At 39.3% G+C, this 22,472-nt stretch overlaps 2 protein-coding genes across 10 annotated transcripts in view; one reads left to right on the forward strand and one right to left on the reverse strand.

The window, feature by feature from the left end:
- LOC128083904 (melanotransferrin-like) overlaps positions 1–6,691 on the forward strand; it is a 21,025-nt gene extending 14,334 nt beyond the window's left edge. For all 6 annotated transcript variants that reach the window (XM_052689517.1, XM_052689518.1, XM_052689520.1 and 3 more), the window contains one exon: positions 674–6,691. In XM_052689517.1, coding sequence (XP_052545477.1) covers positions 674–723 — 50 coding nt within the window. In that variant the 3' untranslated portion in view covers positions 724–6,691. The remainder of the gene's footprint in view (positions 1–673) is intronic.
- On the reverse strand, positions 3,513–22,470 carry PRR14L (proline rich 14 like). 4 transcript variants are annotated; one of them, XM_052689513.1, is made up of 9 exons: positions 22,364–22,470; positions 20,983–21,407; positions 19,366–19,423; positions 12,417–18,087; positions 9,628–9,696; positions 8,720–8,882; positions 8,357–8,463; positions 7,768–7,839; positions 3,513–7,125 (listed from the first exon to the last, which is right to left on the reverse strand). In XM_052689513.1, the coding sequence occupies exons 2-9, from the start codon at positions 21,367–21,369 to the stop codon at positions 6,819–6,821; spliced, it is 6,834 nt and encodes a 2,277-aa protein (XP_052545473.1). In that variant the 5' UTR covers positions 21,370–21,407; positions 22,364–22,470; the 3' UTR covers positions 3,513–6,818. The 4 variants fall into 4 exon arrangements, with proteins under 4 accessions (XP_052545473.1, XP_052545472.1, XP_052545475.1 ...); XM_052689512.1 differs by having other exon boundaries at positions 20,914–21,407; XM_052689515.1 differs by lacking the exons at positions 3,513–7,125; positions 7,768–7,839; positions 8,720–8,882 and having other exon boundaries at positions 8,356–8,463; positions 20,914–21,407.
- Positions 22,471–22,472: the final 2 nt, after the last annotated feature.

Raw genomic sequence — 22,472 nt, forward strand, 5'->3', positions numbered from 1 at the left:
TCTGTGCACAGACACGGCCCTGTGCTTTACATTGACTTTAGAGGTGATTTCTACACAACCTTGTTAATGGAGTATAACATTTGGAGTATGTTTAGGCCTCTTGCAACTGCTATCTGTAAGCACTGAAACCAGGGGTCTGTGGGAGCGATACAACCAATATGTGTCAGAGCAAATATGAAGTTATTGAAGTGGAATTGTTTTACTTCCACTCAAAGTTTTTTTTCCTATCCCAAAGATCTGGATACGTCAGGCTTGGGGAAAATATTCAAACTTTTATATTCAACCTCAGAATAAGTTTAAAATTCCATTTTTAAAAAGGATGCACTAAAAATTACAGCAAAGAACTCAAGTTAAAAATCTTTTTGTATTTATAGGACAGCTTTCTCATTATTATCTACTGAAAGCTATATGAAATTTATATTTAGTTCTCACTGGAACTGAAATGAAATGGCTTATGAGTCAGGACTGAGCTGCTAGGGGACCTAAAAATCTGTGTTGAAGTAAAAGCAGATTGCACAATGTTTAGATGCCTGAGAGTTTACTAGTTGTTAAAAAACTGAAATTCAAAGAGGGAATTTCACCTCTGTTCAGTGTTACTGAACGGTAGCTAGAGAATTTGTAACTGTCAATGCTGATGGAGTCTTTAAAGATGTATTCTCTTACTGGTTTGTAGGCATCTTAGACTTTTGCAAGCAGGATATCTGTGCCTCCTCATCGATCTGACAGCTGCTATAAAGGCTTTGCAAGGCATGAGCTTTCACCAATGCTGAAAACAAAGAACTAGACTAGTCCTGCCTATCCAGAGCAATCTGCAAGGAAACTGGCACCTCTGGACACATATGCTGGTTATTCTTTTGTCATAACCTTTGTTTTCTTTAGAAAGTAGATTTTATGTTTATGATCATGTAATACTACTGCTATGTCATCCCTTTCTTGTTTGAAGCACGGAATTGTGTGCAGCAGCTTTCACCAGTCCTCATAACCCACAGCACAGAACTAGGATCAGCAGTTCTGATTGCCTACTATGGAGGATTCAGCATTTTGGGGGACTAGCAGGGTCAGTGCAGTGGATTAAAGAATGGACTGTCACGAGTGGCGCAGGTTAGTGGGTAGCAGTTCACCTTGCTTTACCTGTTTTATCTTCTAAAATTTGTTTCCATGCAAAAAGTGCAACTGATATTGCATGGAAACTGATATTGGTGGTTGCAGAATTATCTTCCTGTATTGCAATTGCAGCCCATGTTGAACACACACACGTATGATAGATGGTTTATGTAATCACTATCAGAAGTCTCTTCTGCTTTTAACTGGCAATAACACATTTCCTTTTTTTAATCAAGGATTTATACCGGGTAAATCAAAATCTTTTTCTCTCAAATTCATGTTGTAAGACATGAAGTAACAAGTGGACCTGGATTCCTGCAGCCTTAAATTGAAGGGAAGCAATGGATATATGAGGGCTGCTCCAAAAGTAATGCCTTCTATTTTATTGTGTTGGCCCATGATGTTAGGTTTGGATGTTGGTGGTACAGCAGTAGAGGCTGAACCTTCCCACAATTATTGTTACGTCCTATTGCTGTGTGACAGATGGCAGCAGAGAAGGATTCTTGACAGAATGGCGTCTGATGTGATGCAAAGGTGTATAATTGAATTTCTCCATGTGGAAAAAAATGGCACCCTTGACATCCACCAATGCTTGCTGAATGTTTACAGAGACTGCACAGTGGCTGTGAGCACAGTGAGGGATGGGTGGTGTGTTTCAGCAGTGGCAACAGTGGGTCAACTCCACTGGTGTATGTTTTTACAAGTGTGGCATGCAGGTTCTCGTTCATTGCTGACAAAAACACACAGCTAAAAGTGGTGACTGTGTTAAAAAACTGTTTCGTAGCTGAGAGTTTGTTCTATCAGATAGTGTGATTGTAGCTGTTATTTCCATGGAAATGAAAAGGAGGCATTACTTCAAAGCAACTCCCATTCTTCTCAGAAGCACAAATCATTACTTTATAGTAACTACAGTGACACTTCTACTGTCAAAATACAAATTTTTAATTAAAAAAAAATTCAGCTTTTTTTTTTTTTTTTTTTACACACAGAAACTGTCTGAATGTGATATCAAGTCTTATCATGCACTGTGTTGAAATCATAGTTTTGTTTTGCCTGTTGGGGGAGGACTTTGTGTGAATGACTACTCATTTCATTTTCCAACAAGTGTTATGACCTACCCCCATGCTGCCTGATCAGGCAAATTGAACTCAATTAAAATAAATACAACAGCACAAAGACCAAAACAGCCAGCTTAAACCCAAATGTCACAGTCTTGCTCTATAAATACAGTTGCACTAACCCCTGCTATCAATAAGAGAAAGGGCATAAGTGAAGACTGGCCAGCTGCACTAGAGAAAGTAAATCTACCTCCCCTACAGGGCAAGGGAAAAACCCCACAAAGCAATAAAACCCCTCAATCAAGCAAAACTAGCCAGTAAGAGCTCAAAAATACTGTTGTAAAATACAGTGCTAGAGTGACCTGTTTTTAAGCAGCTTATTTCATGCCTAGGTTGCTTTTCCTTTGATTTACATTAGCCTTTTTCATTTCCCTTTTTTGCTTCCTGAGAAAAAAGTAAATTGCACTTTGAGCAGCACAGAGGGTTTTGGATGCAGACCATCAGCATTGAGGATGGTCTCTAACTCATTTGTCCCACACTTGTCATTAACTAAGCAAATAGCAGAAAGCAGATGCAAATCCAAAGCCGTGTACCTTTAAGAAAGAAAGGAGAGAAATAAAATGTAGACAAGTCGCAGTATGGTAGCAGAACAAAACCTTCACGTGTGGCATCACAGCCGGGAAGCTGTAGCTCTGATGGAGTGGAGGAAGAGCAGGGTCTATTGGAGGTCTTTGGAGCGCTCCTTTCCTTTCTTTACTGGAGCTTACATGCCACCTGCAGGACTCGCATAACATTGCACTTCAATCACAGGAACAGCTTCGCCGAGAGCGAGAATGCTGCTGAATATGTAGTACACTGAAACCTGGGTTATAGGCATGACTTAATGGGCTGTGGGGGAGGGGAATTACTTTCTGTTACAGCTCTTACAAAAGCTTGTGGAGCCCTGTTTGATGTTCCCATGCTTCAACTTTGAGTTAGAAGCAGGGGTTTGATTTCTTTCACAGATTGCATTAGATGTGAACCGTGGTGCTGCTCCAGCTTTGAAATAGTTGGTTCCAAACCTAGGGGGAATGGTCTGTGCTGTCTCGATGTTAGTATTATGAAGAGTAGTTTGGTGGTTCAGAGTGTGCTTTATAGAGCACAGGTCCATCTCTGTTTCTTTTACAGTATGGCTATAGGAAAATCAACACTGGAATTGCTGCTGCATACCTCACTAACAGCCCACCCACATAATTGCTGTCAGTCTCTTTGGAGATTGGACCTTTTTCCCCACAGCTGTAGGACAGATGTATTGTGTGCATTTACTAATACAAGCCTGAAGAAGGCTTAAAAACAAACAAAAACAACAGAAAGGGTCTCAGAAAAATTTATTTCCATAAATTAAAAACACACAAAAGAAACAGTAAAATTTTAAATTCACACAAAGTTGAACAAATAAAATGCCAAGAGCTTGATGGAGGCTAATGGCACAGGCGTACAAATTCTCACTGAGCTATTTGTTGACATGATAGCACTGTATAGACATTTAATCCACAGTTAGCATCCATATCCTAGAAAAGCACCTGGAACACAATATGCCAAAGGCCCGAATCGTATGAAATACAATAAATGAGAACTGCTTGCAGAAGATCATATCCAGCAAACATCAGAACTCAAATGTATGCAGCTACAAGGCCAGGCAGGCAAACTTCCTAATGTACATTAAGTAGTCTTAGCTGCTCCAGTTGCAGCATGATGAAAATAAGATTTTGTTTTTAAGAAAAAAACCCTAACCCTCATAATCAGCAAATTTAGTAAAAAGAGCTGCCTGTCTCTGAAAAACAACTGCTATGCAATGGTGCAACGCCAAAAGCTTTGCGTTTCTTCTCAAGCTGCTCTAGACATCATTCTGTGAGCCATATCTATCAATATCTTTCCATGATGTTACAAGAAAAAAAAATTTGGGAGTAGGCTCTATGAAAAGAGAGTTGTAGACATTCTTCCACTAGGGAAGTATTTTAGACTCCCAAACATTCTCTCTACTTTTTTCCTTCAATAACCTGAGACAGAAGCAGCCCAGAGTGGCAGTTACCTACCTTTGCACCATCATCACTCCCAGTGTACAAAGAACAGCCACAAGGAACAAGGTTGTTCTGTGAGTGTTGTAAATAGGGACAGGGGTGGGAGAGGGAAAAAAGTGCACACGCATGACTGACATCTGTTCCTGAGGAGGATAGGGGGAGGAAGAAAAAAAAATGCTTTGTCTCAATTAGCTTACGACTCTACCATACAAATATTAAACCAAATCAGAATAATTCACAGACCCTAAGGTCTGAGACAACCTAGGCAACTGCTACATCATCTTCTTACTCCTGCAATTATTGTAAATAAAAGGGGATCAAGTGTTTTCTTTCTTATGCCCCCTCTGCTGTAACTATTAAAAAGTTAAGAAGTGTGTTGTTTCAAAGCAATTAATTAGATACAAGACAGAGCAAGGAAGCAGACAAAAAAAAAAAACAAAAAAAAAACAACACAAAAATTTCCATATTTTGAAGCGCATCAGAAGCCCGAACTTTGCTTGGGCCCAACTCCCTCCCTCTCACCCTGTTTTCTTCAAAGCCCCAATGAGGTTACAGCTCAGTTCTGTCACAACAGTAAAAGCCTCCCATTTTAACAGAAGGTTAATTAACACTGTGTCACAATTCCATTCTACAGCATAAAACCATAAAAATATATCTATGTGTGTATATATATCACTCTTGCAACAGCTTCCATCCAGTCAATATTTGGGCAATAAGCCAACATAGAGACAGTTTCAAATATTTTTTGAAAGGTAGCTGACCTTTATTTTTTTATTTTTTAGGGATTTCTATAAAAATAAGATCAATTAAAATGTTCCCCAGCAGCTCAATTAGGTTAACCAGACCTTGCTGCTGAAACAGCGTGTCAGTATGTTTGAAGTTTACCTACCTTATTTTATCCTCAAAATCCAAATGACCACTACTCTAAGTCTGTACTCTCTCTTTTCCTGAGTCTTCCTGATTAATCAGCCTCCAAAACAAGAATGTAAACTGTCATTAATCCCAGCATAGAGGCTGAGAGCAAAACAAACCCAGAATACATTTATGTCAGGATTCAGGCACAGAGAATGTAATATTCTTCTTCCATTTCTCCACTTTCCAAACTCTGGAATTCAACAGATTGCTTGTTAATTCTGAGTTTTCTGTTAGGCCAGTAACAGAAGTGGCAGAGCAGCAGAAGACAGTGATGGTATTTTCAGTTCTTCATTTACTGGGACTTAATCAAAATACTTGCCCACTAGATAGTTGCTTATTCTGAATGTGAATGTAAACTTTGTTATATGGATAGGTAACTAAGAAAGTGCAAGTTTTAAGAGACAAATGAAGGAATAAACTGGTTAAATTTGAACATCCCAACAAAGACAGCTTCACATGAATAACTTCTATAGGCACTAAAGGACAGAAATTACCTGTACTGCAGCTAGCATTCATTCTGAATTACTCTTCAAGTAAGTTTAACAGAAGTTATCCCAGAAGCGAGTGCTCTTCTCTTAAAAGTTATGGCTGAGAAATTGCCCAGTGCTGCATCATCTAATGACAAATGGCCTCACTTAATGAAAAATAAATGTTTTTCACATGCTAGGAGGCTCTTTGTACAACACTAGCTGTTGCATACAACAGTGCTGTACATAGAATATCTGACTGGGAGCTATCTGAACTGCAAACCTAAAACGGGTGTTCAAATCAAGCTGACTGTATTTTCTGAAATGAAAATCGCTTTGAAATGAGTCTCAAAGGATTTGCTGGTGCTTCTTGGATGAAGCAGTTCAGCTCAGCTAATAAAAAACTCTACTTGCATACCCTGTGGTTTAACGTACTCCTGGGATTTGCCTCTGGAGAAGGGGTATAAAGTATCAGCCAATTTGGTAAAAAAAAAATCACTGTTTAGGAAGAAATAGCAGTGGGCATCATCTTTTCTGAAAGTATTACTTGTTCTTTTGTTTTGTAATCTCAGTTGTGTTAAAAGAGGTCCTCATGCTGCAAATAAAACAAGGATACAAAGTGCAAGTTCATTAAAGTCTAGTTATGTGGAGCTTCTGCTGCCTGAAGCCAGGAAGGGCACAGAAATTCATAAGGAACCTTCTAAATAAACAGAAGGAAGAAACAATTGAAAGTAAGATAGGAATGCTATTTTTAATTATTAAAAATTTAGTGGTATTATCAAGAATATGTTGGCTAAAATGTATCTTTACCAAACACCACATACTCTTCTGTCATATTGTTCAAAAAGCCATTACAGTAGTAACAGCAGATTCAATGTGCAAAGATTTTGGAGTACAGAGTCCCAGCATCATGGAAGGTGTGCTACTTCCTCCCTGATACTCCCACTCTACCCTTAAAAGGTCTTGAAACATAACTAAATGTTAGCCATAACTTCCAGGGGTTGGGGAAGGAATGCTAAGTCACACGTGACCCTAAGAGAATCCCTCCAGTAGCAAAAAAAGAAAAAAAAAAAAACAAAAAGAAAAACAGATTAAATAGCACCTTAGAGGGTCACAGCCATTACTTGATCGTCATATATTACAAGAGAGTGGTAGAGTAAGGTAAGAAATCAGTAGATTTCTCCCAAAAGGACTACAATTCATACTGAAGTAGCTCACTGGACCATTTTCAGCTCATGGCTCCCCCCAGTGCTAGAAGACAACAACTGTTCATCCTCCTTTGCAAAAAATTCTTCAAGGTCCATTAGCTTCTGACTCAGAAGGGCATCTAACTCTGCACTTTGTGGTGCAGCTTTTTTTGCTCGAGTGAAACTTCCCACTGCTTTGATTTTGCCCCGTGCCTTTCTCTTCCGAGGAACAGTGAAGTCCTGAAACTCCAGAATCCTCTTTCTCTTCTGCTGACTGACAGAAATCAAGTGTCCATTCTTTTCCTTGGGCTCTTCAAAGATTGTTTCCAAGCTCCTGACAGAAGCAGAAGACAGAGCTGATGAATACTCAAGAAGTCCCCTTACAAGGACAGGGAGACCAATGATTTCATAACCCAAGCAAACACTCCTACTTTTTACATTTTTAGAGCCCATTCATATATATATTCTCATGTATGTTTACAGTTTGCACTTCCAGCAACTGCACATTTATACTGCTAGCTAAATAATGTTATTGGTGCATACACATGTGGTTTGAATCTCTTTGTATTGCAGTTCAAAAGCACAATCACAGAGAAATTTGATTTTATAGAAGAAAGTACCAGTCTTGATAGTCATGATATACTTGATAAGAGACTCTTGTGACTTAAAGAATATTCAGTTGCCCTCAGATTCTGAAAAGGTAAGTATGTGGATGGAGACTAGATTGAATGGATAGATAAAAATATACATCTATACTTGGATAACTGCAAATTCTTAGTTTGTATTCTTTTTCACTGTTTACTGTGTGAATTCTGTCAGATACTGATTTTGCACTATCTTTCCATATTGCTTTGAACTCGAGCAGTTTTTCAAATCTAACTCCCTCTTAGATTTCAGAACTCTTCAGTCTGCTCCCTCTCTCTGCCTAAGTAATGCACATTTATCTCAGTGGTGTTCTCGTTAGGAAGCAACAAACCTGGCTGGAGGAGGGGACTTGTAGTTCTTGTTTGTGTAGATTTCTTCTAGACTAAATTCCTTCTTCTTAAGCCTGGAAAAGTAATGAACAAAATCAAGAAAGAAAAATTTCAAAAGTGTCTTCTAACACCACAGTGATTTATTAGAATCACTAATTTGTACTATTTGTCTTCTGTGCTTCAATGCTAACTAATTATCCTTCAGCTTAAAACACCCAATTAAAATAACTGGGGGTAGAGAAGAATGAATAAATGAGTCTGAAGTACCTCGTTTCAGGTGGCATTTTAAAAACATCTGTGTCAAAACTGGTCTTGTCTGCACAGACCAATGCCCTTTCTAGCACACTGTGATGTTTTGAGATAATGATGCCCAAAGGAAAGGGAAAGCCATTCACAGGTCACTTTTTTTTTTTTGTGGAAGCGAAGAAACACAGTTTAGCAGATTATAACATTTCCTCTCTTCAGACTGATTTTAAAACTTAATTTTCACACTTAATTATCAAATCTCTACGTGAAGAAATGCAGACCTTCAGCACTCCTACACAATAAACAAAATAACCAAAGAAGGTCCATTTAAATGGTGTGGCTCACCTTTTTGGTTTGGGTAGTCCCATAGGAGTAAGGTTATGATCTAGCCTAGGAACAGTTTTCCTGATTCGGATCTGTGAGACTTTCTTTGGCCTCTCTTCTGGCTCAGTCTTAAGGGAAAAAAAGAAAGAGAAAAGGAAAAAAAAAGCAGTTAAGATGAAGGAAGTAATTACCATGGCAGTTACCCAAATTCCCCACTCATCTTTTTTCCACACTATTTCTGCTTAAAAAAAAAAAAAAAAAAAGGAAAAGAAGAAAAAAGAAACAAAGAGCACAGACTAGGACTAGAAGCCTTGTCTTTTAACATTTAATAGGTAACATTCACCAGCAGATATCTGAGATACCTAAAATCTCAAATGAACTCACTTTTTTCAGCTCTGTGTCATCTTGGGATCTAAAACAGTCTGGAGTGGAACTATCTGCTGCATCAGGGGCATGGACCTGAAGTTCAGGTTCTGGAAGCATAGGGGGCAGTGCTTCCGAAAGCATGCAAGACTTTGGTAGTGGAAGAGGGAATGGAGGTTCCAGACTGTAAAAAATAGGAAGAAGAGGATATAAGTAGATCAAGACCCAGTTTATGTTGCAACTGCATTCCATGCTCTTGTCCCTAAATTGCAGTATGGGCACATAAAACAACATGGTTCATAGAAACCGCGTAAGTGAACACTTCCTCCACTGTGTGCCTACAACCAAAAGCTGCTGCAGCTGACATTGATACTGGAATAAACTGAATTGCCAGTATTTTGAATATCTGATTTTACCATTATTTTTCTTTCCATATGGTTTATAGCTCTAGTTAGTAATTACTGATAGAAAACAATTTTCCTGCTCTGTCAGCAAATTTGTCACAGGTATTAATTTAGTACTTTTTGTTCACAGATAAATTTAAGAGCTTTTACATCTGCCATTCCAACACTGAAAAAGAATAGAAGAAAGTATCAGCACCTTATTTCCACTTCCTCAAGCAAAAAGAGCATATTTATCCAAGTAAGAAAATTAAGTTCTGCATTTTTGCATACATATTTCATAGTAAGATATTTAACATGCCTGAAAGCAGCAGCATTGTTCTGTGCAGTGATCTACTTGGTGTTTGTGTGGATGCTCCTGTGCATCCCCCAAATATCCAATCACTGTGTTTCTCCAGAACTTTAATCAGAAAGCTATTACTGAAGTGAACTGTCAAAAACTGAAACACAGAACAATAACAGCATCTCCTCCTAAGAAAGCTTATGATCCAGCCACTCTGAATAAATATCACAGTTCTAGATACTCACCATATCTCATGACCTGCAGTCTGTGGTACTTCCATACCCTGTACAGGTAAGTGTGGTAATACAGCATAGCTGGTTCAACAGAAAAAAAAAACAAAAACAAAGTGAAGTTAGACCTACATTGTTAAAAAAGATAAGGGAAAAGATTCTTAATATTATCTGAACTGTAAGACAAAAAATGCTAGTGTTGGGAATGGGAAGGGTAAGAAGTACTAGAATCATACAAGAGCAAGCCACATCTGTCATTTAGCCCACTAATAACTACATTTCACTGATAGCTTGGTAGGGAAATAGTTCTACTTCTGCTTATTATTGTACTGGTAAGAAAAGGAAAAGAGTACAGAGAGGAGACAAATAATTACAATTTTTGAGCTAATGCTTGAACTGCTGCTATGCAAGTCTAAATTCCTTATTTAAAGAAGAACTTCTAAAGTGAAGCAAAAATCATGGATAATTTTTGTACTGAATAAAAAAGTGAATGGTGGAACAGCAGAAAATGCAAGGAAGGATTTTCATTAAATTGTCTCTCTACTCCCCCAGTCTCACTGGAATACACTTAATCAGAACAACCACAGGCCCTTCTATAAGGTTTGGTCATTTCTGTGGAGTAAAAAAATAAAAAATAAAAAAAAAAAATCAGCACATCAGCTTTAGGTCCTTTTACATTAAACTTTACTTTGTGTCCACACTATTAAAAGCAATTAAAAAAAGGAGTGAACTGGAACAGCTTTTATTACATCAAACAGCAAATCTTGTATTTGCTGCTCCTCCAACCTAGCAGCTGAACGTACTGAATGTCCTGACGTAAAGACATTACAGCCAGACTGGAATGCTACAGAATGAAAAATAATCAGCTGCACTGAAAATGCTTTTATGCTGCACCAAATTCACTTTCTTGTATTTTTGTATTTATATGCCAGAATTTCTTACATTTATATTTTCTGTATTTATTTCTATGTAATCATATAGATTTTGAGTAGACACAAATTTAGGAGAGATTTACTGAATTATCCTTTTGCCACTGCTTCTGTTACTATGTTTAGAAGAATCATCATTTGATGAGAACAAGCTTTCAATTTCCAGCAAAACAGAATCTAAAATGGTGTAATATATTTAAAGGTTTTTTTTCTTTCAATTATTTTATATCCAAATTCATAATTCTATTTTTTGTGCAATTATTTTAGAAATAGAATTCACTTTCTACACATCCTTACAATTCTGGAAACATTCTTTCAGACTTACTGCCTTAAATTCACTACAATAATTTAACATTAAAGAACGCCCAAATGGGCCAGAAGCATTAAGTGCACCCAGACAGATACAGCAATTCCTTTCGTATATCTTAAGAAGAAAGAACAAACTGAGCTTTATGCTACTTCAACTTTGGGCATTTTTTACATAGAGCGATCAGATTTGATTTGTCTTCTCTTCTTTAGGAAAAAGTAATTCATAGCAAAACAGCCGGTTCTCAATTTACCCTTTATGACAAGGAGTTCAATCCTCCCACATTTTTAGTTAACTGGTTGTGCTCTAACAAACTGTGTCTTATTTTAAGCTAAGTGCTCAAACTGTAGTGCTTACTGGTGCGTTACTTCCAAAGCACTAATTTATACATTAGAAAATTCAGCCTGAAATATTGCCTCGTGGGGCAAAAAAGAAACCAGGTCTTACAGAATATGCTGCGAAGTTGTCTCTATCACTATTCAAATTCTATCTTTTAGTGCAAAGAACTCACAAAATTGAGCAGTTATTTCATATTCTCACTCAAACCTTTCTAGTAGACGTGAGAATTTATACTAGCAAGTAATGAACTTAAAGGTATTTTCTCCACTTACACAAAATAAAATGTAGCACTAATTATATATAAGTCAAATTCAGACTGCCACATTAAATGCAAGACTTAATGAAACAAGATTTATGAGCTTACAGTCTGTCCAGGAATCTCAAGACTGCAAGACTGGGGACTAAACTGTCCTGTGTCTCAGGTAGCAGTAACTGAGATGTAACAGGTGAAAAGTTTGCACAAGAGCTTGCAAAAATCTCATACCACCACTAGGAACCTCTTCTTTTATTCTGTTTCTCAGCAAAAAGATTTCAAATGCAGGTAGGAAAATGAAGTGAAATATGCAAAGTAGACATCAGTGCTCTTCCCACTTGAGAAGGACAGACATAGCAAAATTCCTTACCAGCCTGAAATGGAACTAGGGTTGCATGTGCCAACAATTCACTACATCTGGCACACACAGTCAAAAGGCACAGTACACATAAAGAGCTTTCAATTAGCACAGAATAGTCATGGAATGCAATTATAGATTTAACTGAATTCCCTCCCCGCCCCAATTAGGATTCTTCCTAATCTGATATTGAATATTTTACAGTGGTTCAAGTGAAACTTGAACTTTTTCAGACCTCTGAAAAAAACTCTCCTACCTCAGAAATCCAGTTGTTCTGCAGTCACTCTGAATAGACCTAATGAAGTAGCTCACCTTTCTGCATTATATATTCTGATGCATGGTGTGTTTATTTTGCATGGGAGAAGAAAATAGAGTTAGCCATTCTGCTAAAAGAGGACAGCATTAAAGAAGCGAAGGCAAATATATTTAAATTCAGCTAACAGACTGTTCTGTAGGTAAGAATCTTCCACAATAAGCCATTTTTGGAGCAGAACACCTAGATTTGAAATGGAGGAAACTGATCCTGCACCACAAGCTTTTATCACCCTCACTTCCCCAAAAAGAAGCAAGAGATACCCTAGGCATATTTATTCTCAGAAATAAGTTGATGAGTTTTACCTGTTCTCGATGCCCACACTTGGCTGCCACTTGCAGTGACTGGAATGAAGAGGAGTGATTTCGGAGGGACGGGCAGAAGGACCATGCTGACTCCACATGGATAGTGCCCTGCCCAAGGAGTACGGCAGGGAAGAGACCAGGTCATCTGATACATTAGATCCCCCTTTCAAACCCTGGGTAAATTGGGATATAAATAGTCTCTGGATGGTAGGAATATGACTGGTTAAGTTTCTTCTTCTTGTCCAAATCCTGTAACATCCAGGTGAAGAAAGTGCTAACACTGTATGAAGGCCAAGCATGGAGCAACTTCCTGTTCTTTCAGCTATGGCATTTCTTCCATGGTCAGGATGAAGCGCAACAACCCCTGGGGTTGTTACAGAGAGAGGGGAATGCAGCTTGTGGTCTTGACTGGAATCTTCTTTGATTGCTGCTGCACCTGAACAGCTCTGAGAAAGGAGGAAAGTCCACGTGGAAGGTGGTGCAGGCATTTCTTCCAAAACTAGTTTATGATGTACAGAATGCTGAGATGTAGTCCATGTGAGGTCTGTCACAGGACTGGAGTCCAATTTTATGTGAAAAGAAATAGGGAACACTGGGGTATCCAAGAAAGAAGACGGAGAATTGTTGCTCGAATCTAAAGAAGGTATTTTGGTAGATCTCCTTGAATAAAGTGCCAAAGATTGAAAGCTGAACATCTTGGTACACCAACTGTCAGCCCAGCGTGAGTGTAAGTTCCTGTTAATGCAAGAGAAAGCTTCCAATAGATTTTTAGATCTACGCTGGCTGTGCCTTGCAGCCGCTGGAAGAATTTCAGAAGAATACGGCAGGGATTCCAAGCAATGGATGCTTGTGGCAGGTACCAGTAATTTGCTGGCTAATGCAGACAGCTTGCTCAGCAATGCTGGTTCTTTGGTACATTTTCTGAATTTCAAGCTGCTCAGCAAACTGCACCTCTTGGCTTTCTGCCTCGGCATATGGACAAATCTCATGGCTATTTCCTTCTTCACTGTTGGGGATTTAGAGGCAAAGTACAAAGATTTGAGGACTGTGTTTTCCTGTTTAGGGGGCATTTCTGAAGGAGGCTCCAAAACAGTTGAACTTTTAGATTTTTTTATTTTTCTTGCAGTTTCTAGTTGATATGACGTGGGAACTTTTTTGCATGTTCTTCCAGGCTGTATTTTCAATGGGAGAGGTCCTCTTAGTTTATTTCTAGTTCTAAAGGCACCAAGAATTCCATTACAACCTGCCTTAAGGTTCAGGTTTTCTATTTCTGAATCCTGAGTCTTTAAAAAACATGAACTAATAGTATCAGTGGTAATCTTTGGCCTTTTGATTTCTTGTAAAGTGCTACACAGTTTATTTTCACGGCTTCTCACAGCAAAAGCTTCCTTTGAAGGACTTTCAAACTTTGTATTTTTTGACATCACCAACTCATTTGAAGAACTGCATAAAAGTTCAGAACTGTACAATACGCTTGGATGCACTGCAACTTTTGATTTCACTTTGTACGCTGCCTTTTTTTCTTGTTTTGCTTTGTCTGACCCATGCACTTTCACCCCCTCACACTTTTTCTTTCGTTTACGTGCCTGACATTTCTCTACTTCATCACGTCTCACAGAATTTGAAGTCTCATTTTCCACGGAAACTGAATGAGCTGCTACAGTGTCTTGACATCCTGTAATTTCCTTTGCATTATCTTTGCTTTGTGCATTTAATTTGTAAGGCACACATACTTCACACTGAACTGCATAATTTGGTAATGATTCTTTACAACCATTTGATAGCACGTTCATTTCATTATATTTGAATTCTGGTGAAGTTTCTGTATCAGATGCATCTGCAGTTTGACAGTCTTGCACAGCTTCTGATAGTAAACTGGTATCAGTGGAGCTTGTAAGCTTTGTAGCATTCCTTTCCTTTGAAAGACTTTGAAGACTGTTTAGGTCAGGTCTTGGGATTTCTTCAAAACTTTTTTCATAGTTCTCTGTACTTAGAGTAATTGTTTTGCTACTAGACTCTTTTAAACCTTCTATTGAGGCCCATAAGCAATCTTCTCCATCAAGTAAGGAATGTATGGGCAACTGTTTTTTATGAGACACTTCTCTTTCCATTTTCTCTTCTGTACGTGCATTCTTCAACTTCTCTCCAAAATCAGCACTTTTTGGTAAGGTCACATCCATGACTTTTGCAGTCAGCACACCATGCCTCTCATTTCTCTGCCTTTCTTTGTTGCATGCACAAACACTCAAACTTCCTGCACCTTTCAGAGAGCTAGCTGCCTTTTCATCCTCTAAAGATGGTATTTCAGTATTGCTGGCTTCTCTCTTAATGTACATTGTTACAGAAAAAGGTTTTGTCACTGAAGAACCTTTCCAACAAATTTCATCTGAAGATGAATCGCTATTACCTATGTCTGTATTCTCAGATGACACAAATAGCTTTTCTTTCTGAGGCAAAGAGTTAGCTAAGTTTGGAGCTGATGGTGTTTCTGAATCCTCATGAGTCTCATTAGAAGAATCCTGGATGTTAAACTTCACAAAACAAGATGGACCCACGCCCTTGTTAGCATCATTTTCTTTACCAGGCTCCAACATTAACTGTGAGCAAGAATTATCTGAGACAGATTTTATTTTCAGATTTTTGTTTTCCATCTCTGAAGGTACACACATTTCTGGCTTATAAAACAGACTCCCATGAATTGATGAGGAGGGCAAAAATGAGACATTAACTGCTTGGTCCCCAGTTAACCACTTCATCTTTGCCAAAGATCGCTTCCTTGCATTTCTTGAAATTACTAGCTCTACTTTGTCTTTCACAGATTTGATGGACAAAGCATGCTGTGAATACTGTGATTTGCTATCAGGAAGGCTTTCTTCATGAGTTCCTTTATCTGCTCTTCCACAGCCGTTCTCACTTTCTTTTACTTCTGTCATCTTCTCTTGAATTACATCACTGACAAAACCGATGCATCTTGAGCAGTCTGCGTTTGTTAAACCACTTGAAGACTCAAAATCCACTGCATTCTCTTTTAAAGTTCTTTGAAAACCATCTTCTCTTACATGTTCATGACCTAACAGAGTCAGGTCATCACCTTTTTTTAACAATATCTGTTCATGTTGGCTAGAGCTGATTGACAGTTTAGCTTCCTCTGCAGAAGTAGCAATATACTGTAAACCAGTATTTGGTTCTTTGCTTAAGCTTTCTACATGTTGCTTTCTGCCATGAACCAGGCCACAGAACTCACTCTGATGTGCAAGAAACTGATTTTCCATTGCAGAAACGGTCATTTCTGTTTGGATAGCATGTCTTGTTTGCATATTCATATTGTTGAGCAGCGGACATGCACCACAGATAGAAAAGCTGTACTCAGAAGAACTAGCTGTGAGTGATGACATTCCTTTCTTCCCAGATGTGCCTAGTTCTCTCATCTTCAGAAGTAATGGGGAGTTGCAAAATTCAAAATTATGAACACAACTTTTTTTGTTCAAATTTCTGACTAATAGCTGTTTACCAGTCTCACTTGTCCAATTCCCTTCAGGAACTTTTGGAGAACTCACAGTTCTTATTTTATCAAATTCATGGGTATGGACAGCACACATACTAAATTGTTTTTCTGCCTCATCTTTGTCACAAATAATTTCACTGCAATCTGTTAATTTACAAAGATCAAATTGTTTCACCTTTTCAGATTTCATACTCTTATTTGAAATCTCATCTCCTACTAAGATAGCAGGAGGTTCCTCTGTATCATAAGTTAGGCAAAACATGCTTTTTTCTGTGGAAATATCATTTATCCCATGCAGAGCTACACATCTATTGCCCCAGTCATCTTGACAGGGAAGAGATCTATATGACAAAGGGCAGCATTCTTCCAGAAAAGTGATTGTCTTTTTACTATTACATCCAACTGAAACTTCTCCTTCCAAACTATCATTTTCAATCTTCATCTCAATATCAGCCTTAAAAAAGTTACTGTTCAGGACAGCATCACCTACAGGTGTACTACTTGTTAAGATACTGGAAGTAGTGGAAGCTGTATGCTGGTCTTTTAAAGTCCGATTACTACATTTCCACGTGTTGCTATGTTCATTTTCTACACTCTCTACCTTCCCTTCTGAAGACTTCTTGTTCTTCTGGGAAATGTTGCCTGTCATACTGAATTCATCAGAAGTCTTGGGATTTATTGAGGACGTGAATTTGTCTTTATGCAGCACAAATTCAGCAACTTGTTCTTCTGTTGTCCCAGAAGAACCAAACAATTCTTTTCCAGATAGATTATCCTTGTCCTTGCTTGCAGCTTCATTAGCAGTACAAAATGGACACTCATCACAGTGAGGCTCTCTTGATTTTTGTGCAAGAGGAGGTAGAATTACATTTAGTGTATAAATCAAATTAGTTTCTTTGTCAGAAAACTCTAACGCATTACTCTGAGATTCCTGCTCAAACAGTTGTACCTCAGGTGAATCATCTTCTAGCTTGGCAGAAACATCCTGACAGTCATGCCTAGTGGGAAAAGAAATTTTACTGTAGGCCTTATAAATGCCTACATCTGTCTGTATAGTTTCATGGGAAGCAGTGCTATTTGTTTCCTTCAACAGAACACTTTCTTTTAAATCGTCCTTGCACAGATCACTTACAGAAAATTGCAACTGGTCCTTTTTCCACTTACTGGCTTTTGAAGGAATTGTTTCTAATTTTTCTTTTGAGAACTCCTCAGAAGATGGAGCAATAGAATTGAAAACTGAAGGATGACAGTGCTCAACATCAGCACTCTCTCGAGCTTCAACGTTACCCCCCACAGCAATTTCTCTCTGGATTTCAGCAGCCTCTTCAAATTCAGAGATGTATGATTTACTTGTACTATCATTTGTTTCCACATCACCAGTTTTATCACTAGATAATTCTTTCTTACTTAGGAGTGAGAGATGCTCTACTGGCATGGACTTGGAGGTGCAGTTCTTTACAAATCCAGTTCTGTGACCATAATTAGTCTGACTTGTCATGCTTTCCGGAAGATGCTTTTTTGAGGTTTCATTGATAATTCCATGGATTGCAGTACTGTTGTTGTCTAGTGACACATTTCTAAAGTCCAGATAACAGACGCTTTCCAGAACCGAACACATAACTTCAGAACTCTTTATGGAGAGCATTCTACAACTTCCTACTGATGATAACCTAACAGGTTCATTATGTCTACGTGGAAAAACGGTACAGAGGTCACAAGTATTGTTTTCTTCATTGTGACGATAAGTGTGACAATTACCAAGTGATGTATTGAATTCATTAACGAGATTTTGTCTAGGCAACTTTTCTTCTGTAGTCTCCAAAACAGATACAACATTGCTCCCTGTTCTCAATGAGATATCAGCATGGGCTTTCAACTCATTATATTCACTTATTTCTTGTGAGTGTTCTGTTGTTGATTCAACGTCCATAACTTTTAAAGGCTCTATGAAATCTAGCCTGGTGGTTTCTGAAACCCCAGCTCTAGCCATGACCGTGTCTATATTTGGGCATTCATCGCTCTCAGGTAGAAGACCTTTACTCACACTGCCATTCTGGTATCCTGCTTTACTAAATATTCTAGTCCCATCAGCCTTCATACCTTGTGCTTCTTCAGTAAGCTTTGGGAGAGTTTCAGCTGTCACCTGAACATTTGCTTGGTTTTCTCCTGCACAAGAAAAATAAAGCAAATCAGTACCATACAATGCATTTGGAAGGCATTTAGCATACTATGTTTCTCTTGATGATATACACACTATTGTGTATAGTCTGTCTTGGTTATCAAAGCTTTTGAAGAAGTGAGAATTGAAGCTAGCAGTTCTAATACAAATCATTAAAAAAAGCAAACAACTCCATCACAAACTTAATGTAACAAATGCAGTCCTTTTTAGTAAAGACATTCCACGTGAGCAGCAGATATCCTGTATTTTTCAGATTCCTCTGGTAACGAACCAGAAGCAATACAGGTTGTGTAATTCAATACATTTGAAGTCTTGGCCCATCATAATATTTATTTGTTACATCAAAGCTGGGTACTTTATCTCCCGTATTCTAGAAACATGGCATTGAGTTGCCATTTCCATTTCTTCTTCCTTGAAGATATTTTTTGTCATAAGAAATCTACAGGAGGACAACCTATATCTCATTCTGTCCAAACAATTTGGATTGTTAATAAAACATTTTTGTAAAGTCATAAAGAGAATGACAAAGTTCAAAACTGAAAGCTGCTGTTCAATATCCTTATATTCAAAACTTTACATATGCACTCATATTTCTGCACATCATTTTCATACTTCCAACTAAGGATCAAGACCAAATGGTATTATTAAAAAGTAATATTACAGCAAATTAAGACAGGGAAGTTGGACAGGATGACCTTTAGGAGTCCCTTCCAACTCAAACAGTTCTATGATTCTATGATTTCCTCATCAACAACAAGGCATGAGAGAGGAAAAAAAAAAAAAATAATTACTAGCTGTAGGCCAAGTGACAAAAATCATTTGGAGCCAGAAAAATTACAGCTCATAATGAAACTAAGGATGAGTTTTACTATATTCTTCCTTTGAATTCTGGACTCGTAGTTTTCTAAAAATTAGAAAATGGATGAGTCATATTTTTACATCTTTGTTATTACCACTGTTATGTAAGCCAGCTCTGAAGAATAAGGAAATGCAAAACGTCTGCTACCAACAAGAGCTTCTGGTTTGGGTAAGTATTCCAGCAAAATAACTAACACACATCTTTTCTGTGAAAAGTCTTTAGAAGAGTATACAGGCTATTGTAAAAAAGTGAAGGATGGAACTTTCATATTGTTTGAACAATGCAGAGTAATAGTTTCTACTGTAGAACAAATTCAGTGAGCCATCTTACAATTTTAAATCAACAAAAAGGAATCTGAGAGAAAAGCAGGGGCACACAACACGCACAACACACCACAAATACGCACCTTTTGCGCAACAGCTAGCTGAAGAATTTACCTCGTGCTTGTTTAGATGAGGATCCTCCTGGAACATGACAAAAATAGAAGTGGATATCAATCAGTTTTCTGAAACATTTCAGGGACTGTACCTGCTCATCTAGGTTAGCTCTGTCTGAAAAGGACAAACCTCAGAACATGTAAGGCCTTCTAGCCTTCTACAGGCACTTGCCATTCCTTTCTGGCCCTATCAATCAACAGCAGCTCAGCAGTGAATAGTGATGCATACAAAAGACATATTTAGCATTGTAAAGTGCTGTAGTATTTAGCAGCAGAAAAGTATTCCCATGCAAGCAGCTAAAATGTAGGTAGTTTAAAAGGAAATTGTTGCAAATATGAATCAGAGGAATAATCCAGTCTCCAAGCCCTCCCAGGCTGTTACTGTATGCTTTTGGTAAGATGCATGTCTTTCCTGTTATGTACTAGAACTTGCCTTCTACCATTCCCTCCCTTGGCTCAAAACCACATATATCCAGAACAAGTGACTTAGGTTCTGGGAAAAAAAAACACACACACAAAAAAATCTCAACCCAATCCAATAAACCGTCTCAATATTTGAAGTACATGAGAGTTCATCTTGGAAACACGACTATGGAAAAACTAGTTATTTTTACAACTCTTCAAATAAATCAAACACATCAAAAAGGAAAATAGATATATTTAAAATGACAAAATATTTTGCTATTCTGCAACATTGTAAACCATGCAACTTATCCAGATAGGCTGGTGTATGTTCAGTCAGCATACAGTTTTTTTCCCCTCCCCTGTTCTTCTACATATAAAACCCCTGTTTACAAACTTCAGAAAAATGATCAACAGGAACTAAAAATAAATCTTGACTTTTTAATAAAGAATTTTGCAACTCTTCAGTTGATGGCAAACTATTTGGCACATTTTTCAGCATGTCTTTGCCTAAAAACAACATTTTTATCATCAGCCTTTGCTAGAGAGGAGGAAAAATAAACCATGACCTTGTGAGTTCCTTATTTGAAAGGAAACACTAACAGTTCACTAACTCTTACTTTGTTACAAATTATAATTCCAAAAACGAAGAAGAATCTTCATTTTCAGAGTAAAACTGAAATGCTAGGCTGAAGTCTCCTGTAGCATTAAAATAGTTACCAGACTGAAATAGCTGTTACTTAGCAGTTAGTACTTTGACTACAGATCATAGTTGTAAAATGTGCTGTATCCACAGAACACAGATATTGGCATAAGAGCTTTCTCAGTTGTTTCTTTCTCCTTTTTAGCCACCAGTCAGCTTCAGTCTTTTCTCTGTTACATACCTGCCATCTTACCATCTCAGCAGTACTTAAAAAAACCTTGATTTTTTAAAAACACCACTGGTCTACTCAAATATAATCAGTTTTTCACTGGACCTATGATAATCTAAGGTCACACGTGACTGAAGTCACAAATAAGTAGAAAATCACATGGACAAAATCCTATGTGTTGTTGTGCCAACCTTAATTTCCAAATATCACACAGATAAGGTTTTTTTTTTCCTAATTTGCTTACTTGTTTTAACCATTTTTCCCCAGGTTTTAGAGCACAGCATTCAGCGCGGCCCTCTTCAGTATCTTGTGCCTCTTTATCTCCTTGCTGGTATTCTCCACAAGAACAGTCTTGTTTCCTGCGAGTTTGTTTGTTTTCTTCATCCTTTTCAGCACCTCCATTGTGTAGTAATTCTTTGGTAAGCGGTTCTGCTGGCTCCCAATGAGCCTCTCTGACCACATCATCCACATGCACTGCTTCCTCACCAAAGCCGTTTTCCTCCAAAGTCCTGTGGTGCTCTGATGACAGCTCACTACTGTGGGCCAGCTCAGGTGTGGACACATCAGGCTCTGCATCTAATCCAGCACCGGGCTCAGACACAGCCATAAGGCCAGCAGGGATGCTGAGCCCCTCGTGAAGGTCCTCAGTGCCAGTACAGGCAGAGGAGTCAAGGAGACATTCCACCCCAGATGAGAGCATGGGGGCAGCTGGAGGCCCACTGTCTTTCACAGTTTACCCTAAAAATAAAAGCAACCTTAAATCAACAAAGATAGGAGTAATCTCAAAAACAAAAGGAAAGCTTTACTGTTCAAGGTTCAACGATGCTCAGAGCGGGAGCATCCTTCCTATGGAGAAAGGCTGTTGAAGCTTGTTTAGCTTAGAGAAGAGAAGGCTCCAGGGAGACTTTACTGCAGTGCCTTTCAGTACTCGAGGGGCGCTTATAAACAGGAGGACCGACTTTTTACTCCATCTGACAGCGACAGGACAAGGGAGAACAGCTTTAAACTAAGAGAGGAGATTTAGGTTGGATATTAGGTGAAAATTCTTCACTCACAGGGAGGTGAGACCCTGGAAAAGAAGAGCTGTGGGAGCCCCATCCCTGGAGGTGCCTGAGGCCACGGGCAGCCCGACCTGGGGGCAGCAGCACCCGGCAGGGCTTGGGGCTGTAAGATGCCCTCCGATCCAACACCGCCGCGGCTCCGTGACCCTGTAACTTCAGGGGGCTGAGAGCTATTTGGGCACCCAGGCCAAAGCTTCGTTAACAGAGACCAGCACTGCCGAGCTACGCTTCTACAGCTCCAACTGCCAGGGAACCCCGAAAGCGCCGCAGCGCACCTGGCGCTCGCAGCACGCTCTACTTCCCGGCTAACCCCAAGCGACCTTTTCCCTCCTGTCACTTTTCGAAGCTGTCGCAAATCCGCAATCCCGCGGATCTTCCAACCCTCAGAGGCGCTCCGCCCAGAGCCCCGCACCGCGGCGGGACGTGACGCGACGCACCGCCGGCACCGGGCCGCCCCCAGCAGCGAGGGCCCGACCCGACGCTCCCGCAGCCGCGGCAGCCGCACAGCACGCTCCGGACGCGGCTTTGTTCGACGCGCGGCCCGGCGCCTCCCAGGCCTCTGCAGCCCCGCGCAGCGGGACAAGGCGGCCCCACCCGGCGAAGCACGACCGCCGCCCGTCCCGCCGCCGTTACCCGCGGCCGCCCCGCTCCTCGCCGCTCCACGGCCCGCTCACATCACTTCCTCATCCGGGCCCGCCGCCCCCTCCCTCGCGCGGTACGGCCGTTGGCCCCGCCCCCGGCT

This window comes from Tympanuchus pallidicinctus, unplaced genomic scaffold, assembly GCF_026119805.1.
Source record: "Tympanuchus pallidicinctus isolate F22 unplaced genomic scaffold, pur_lepc_1.0 scaffold25, whole genome shotgun sequence".
NCBI classification, from domain to species: Eukaryota; Metazoa; Chordata; class Aves; order Galliformes; family Phasianidae; genus Tympanuchus; species Tympanuchus pallidicinctus.

Bases quoted from the DNA above. Each gene is read 5' to 3' on its own strand.
- PRR14L (XM_052689512.1), bottom strand. From the start codon at position 21,369: ATGCTCTCATCTGGGGTGGAATGTCTCCTTGACTCCTCTGCCTGTACT. The intron at 8,883-9,627 runs GTGAGTATCTAG...TATTTTTTACAG, and splicing joins ACTGCAGGTCATGAGATATG to TCTGGAACCTCCATTCCCTC. The intron at 8,464-8,719 runs GTGAGTTCATTT...TTTTCCCTTAAG, and splicing joins ATGACACAGAGCTGAAAAAA to ACTGAGCCAGAAGAGAGGCC.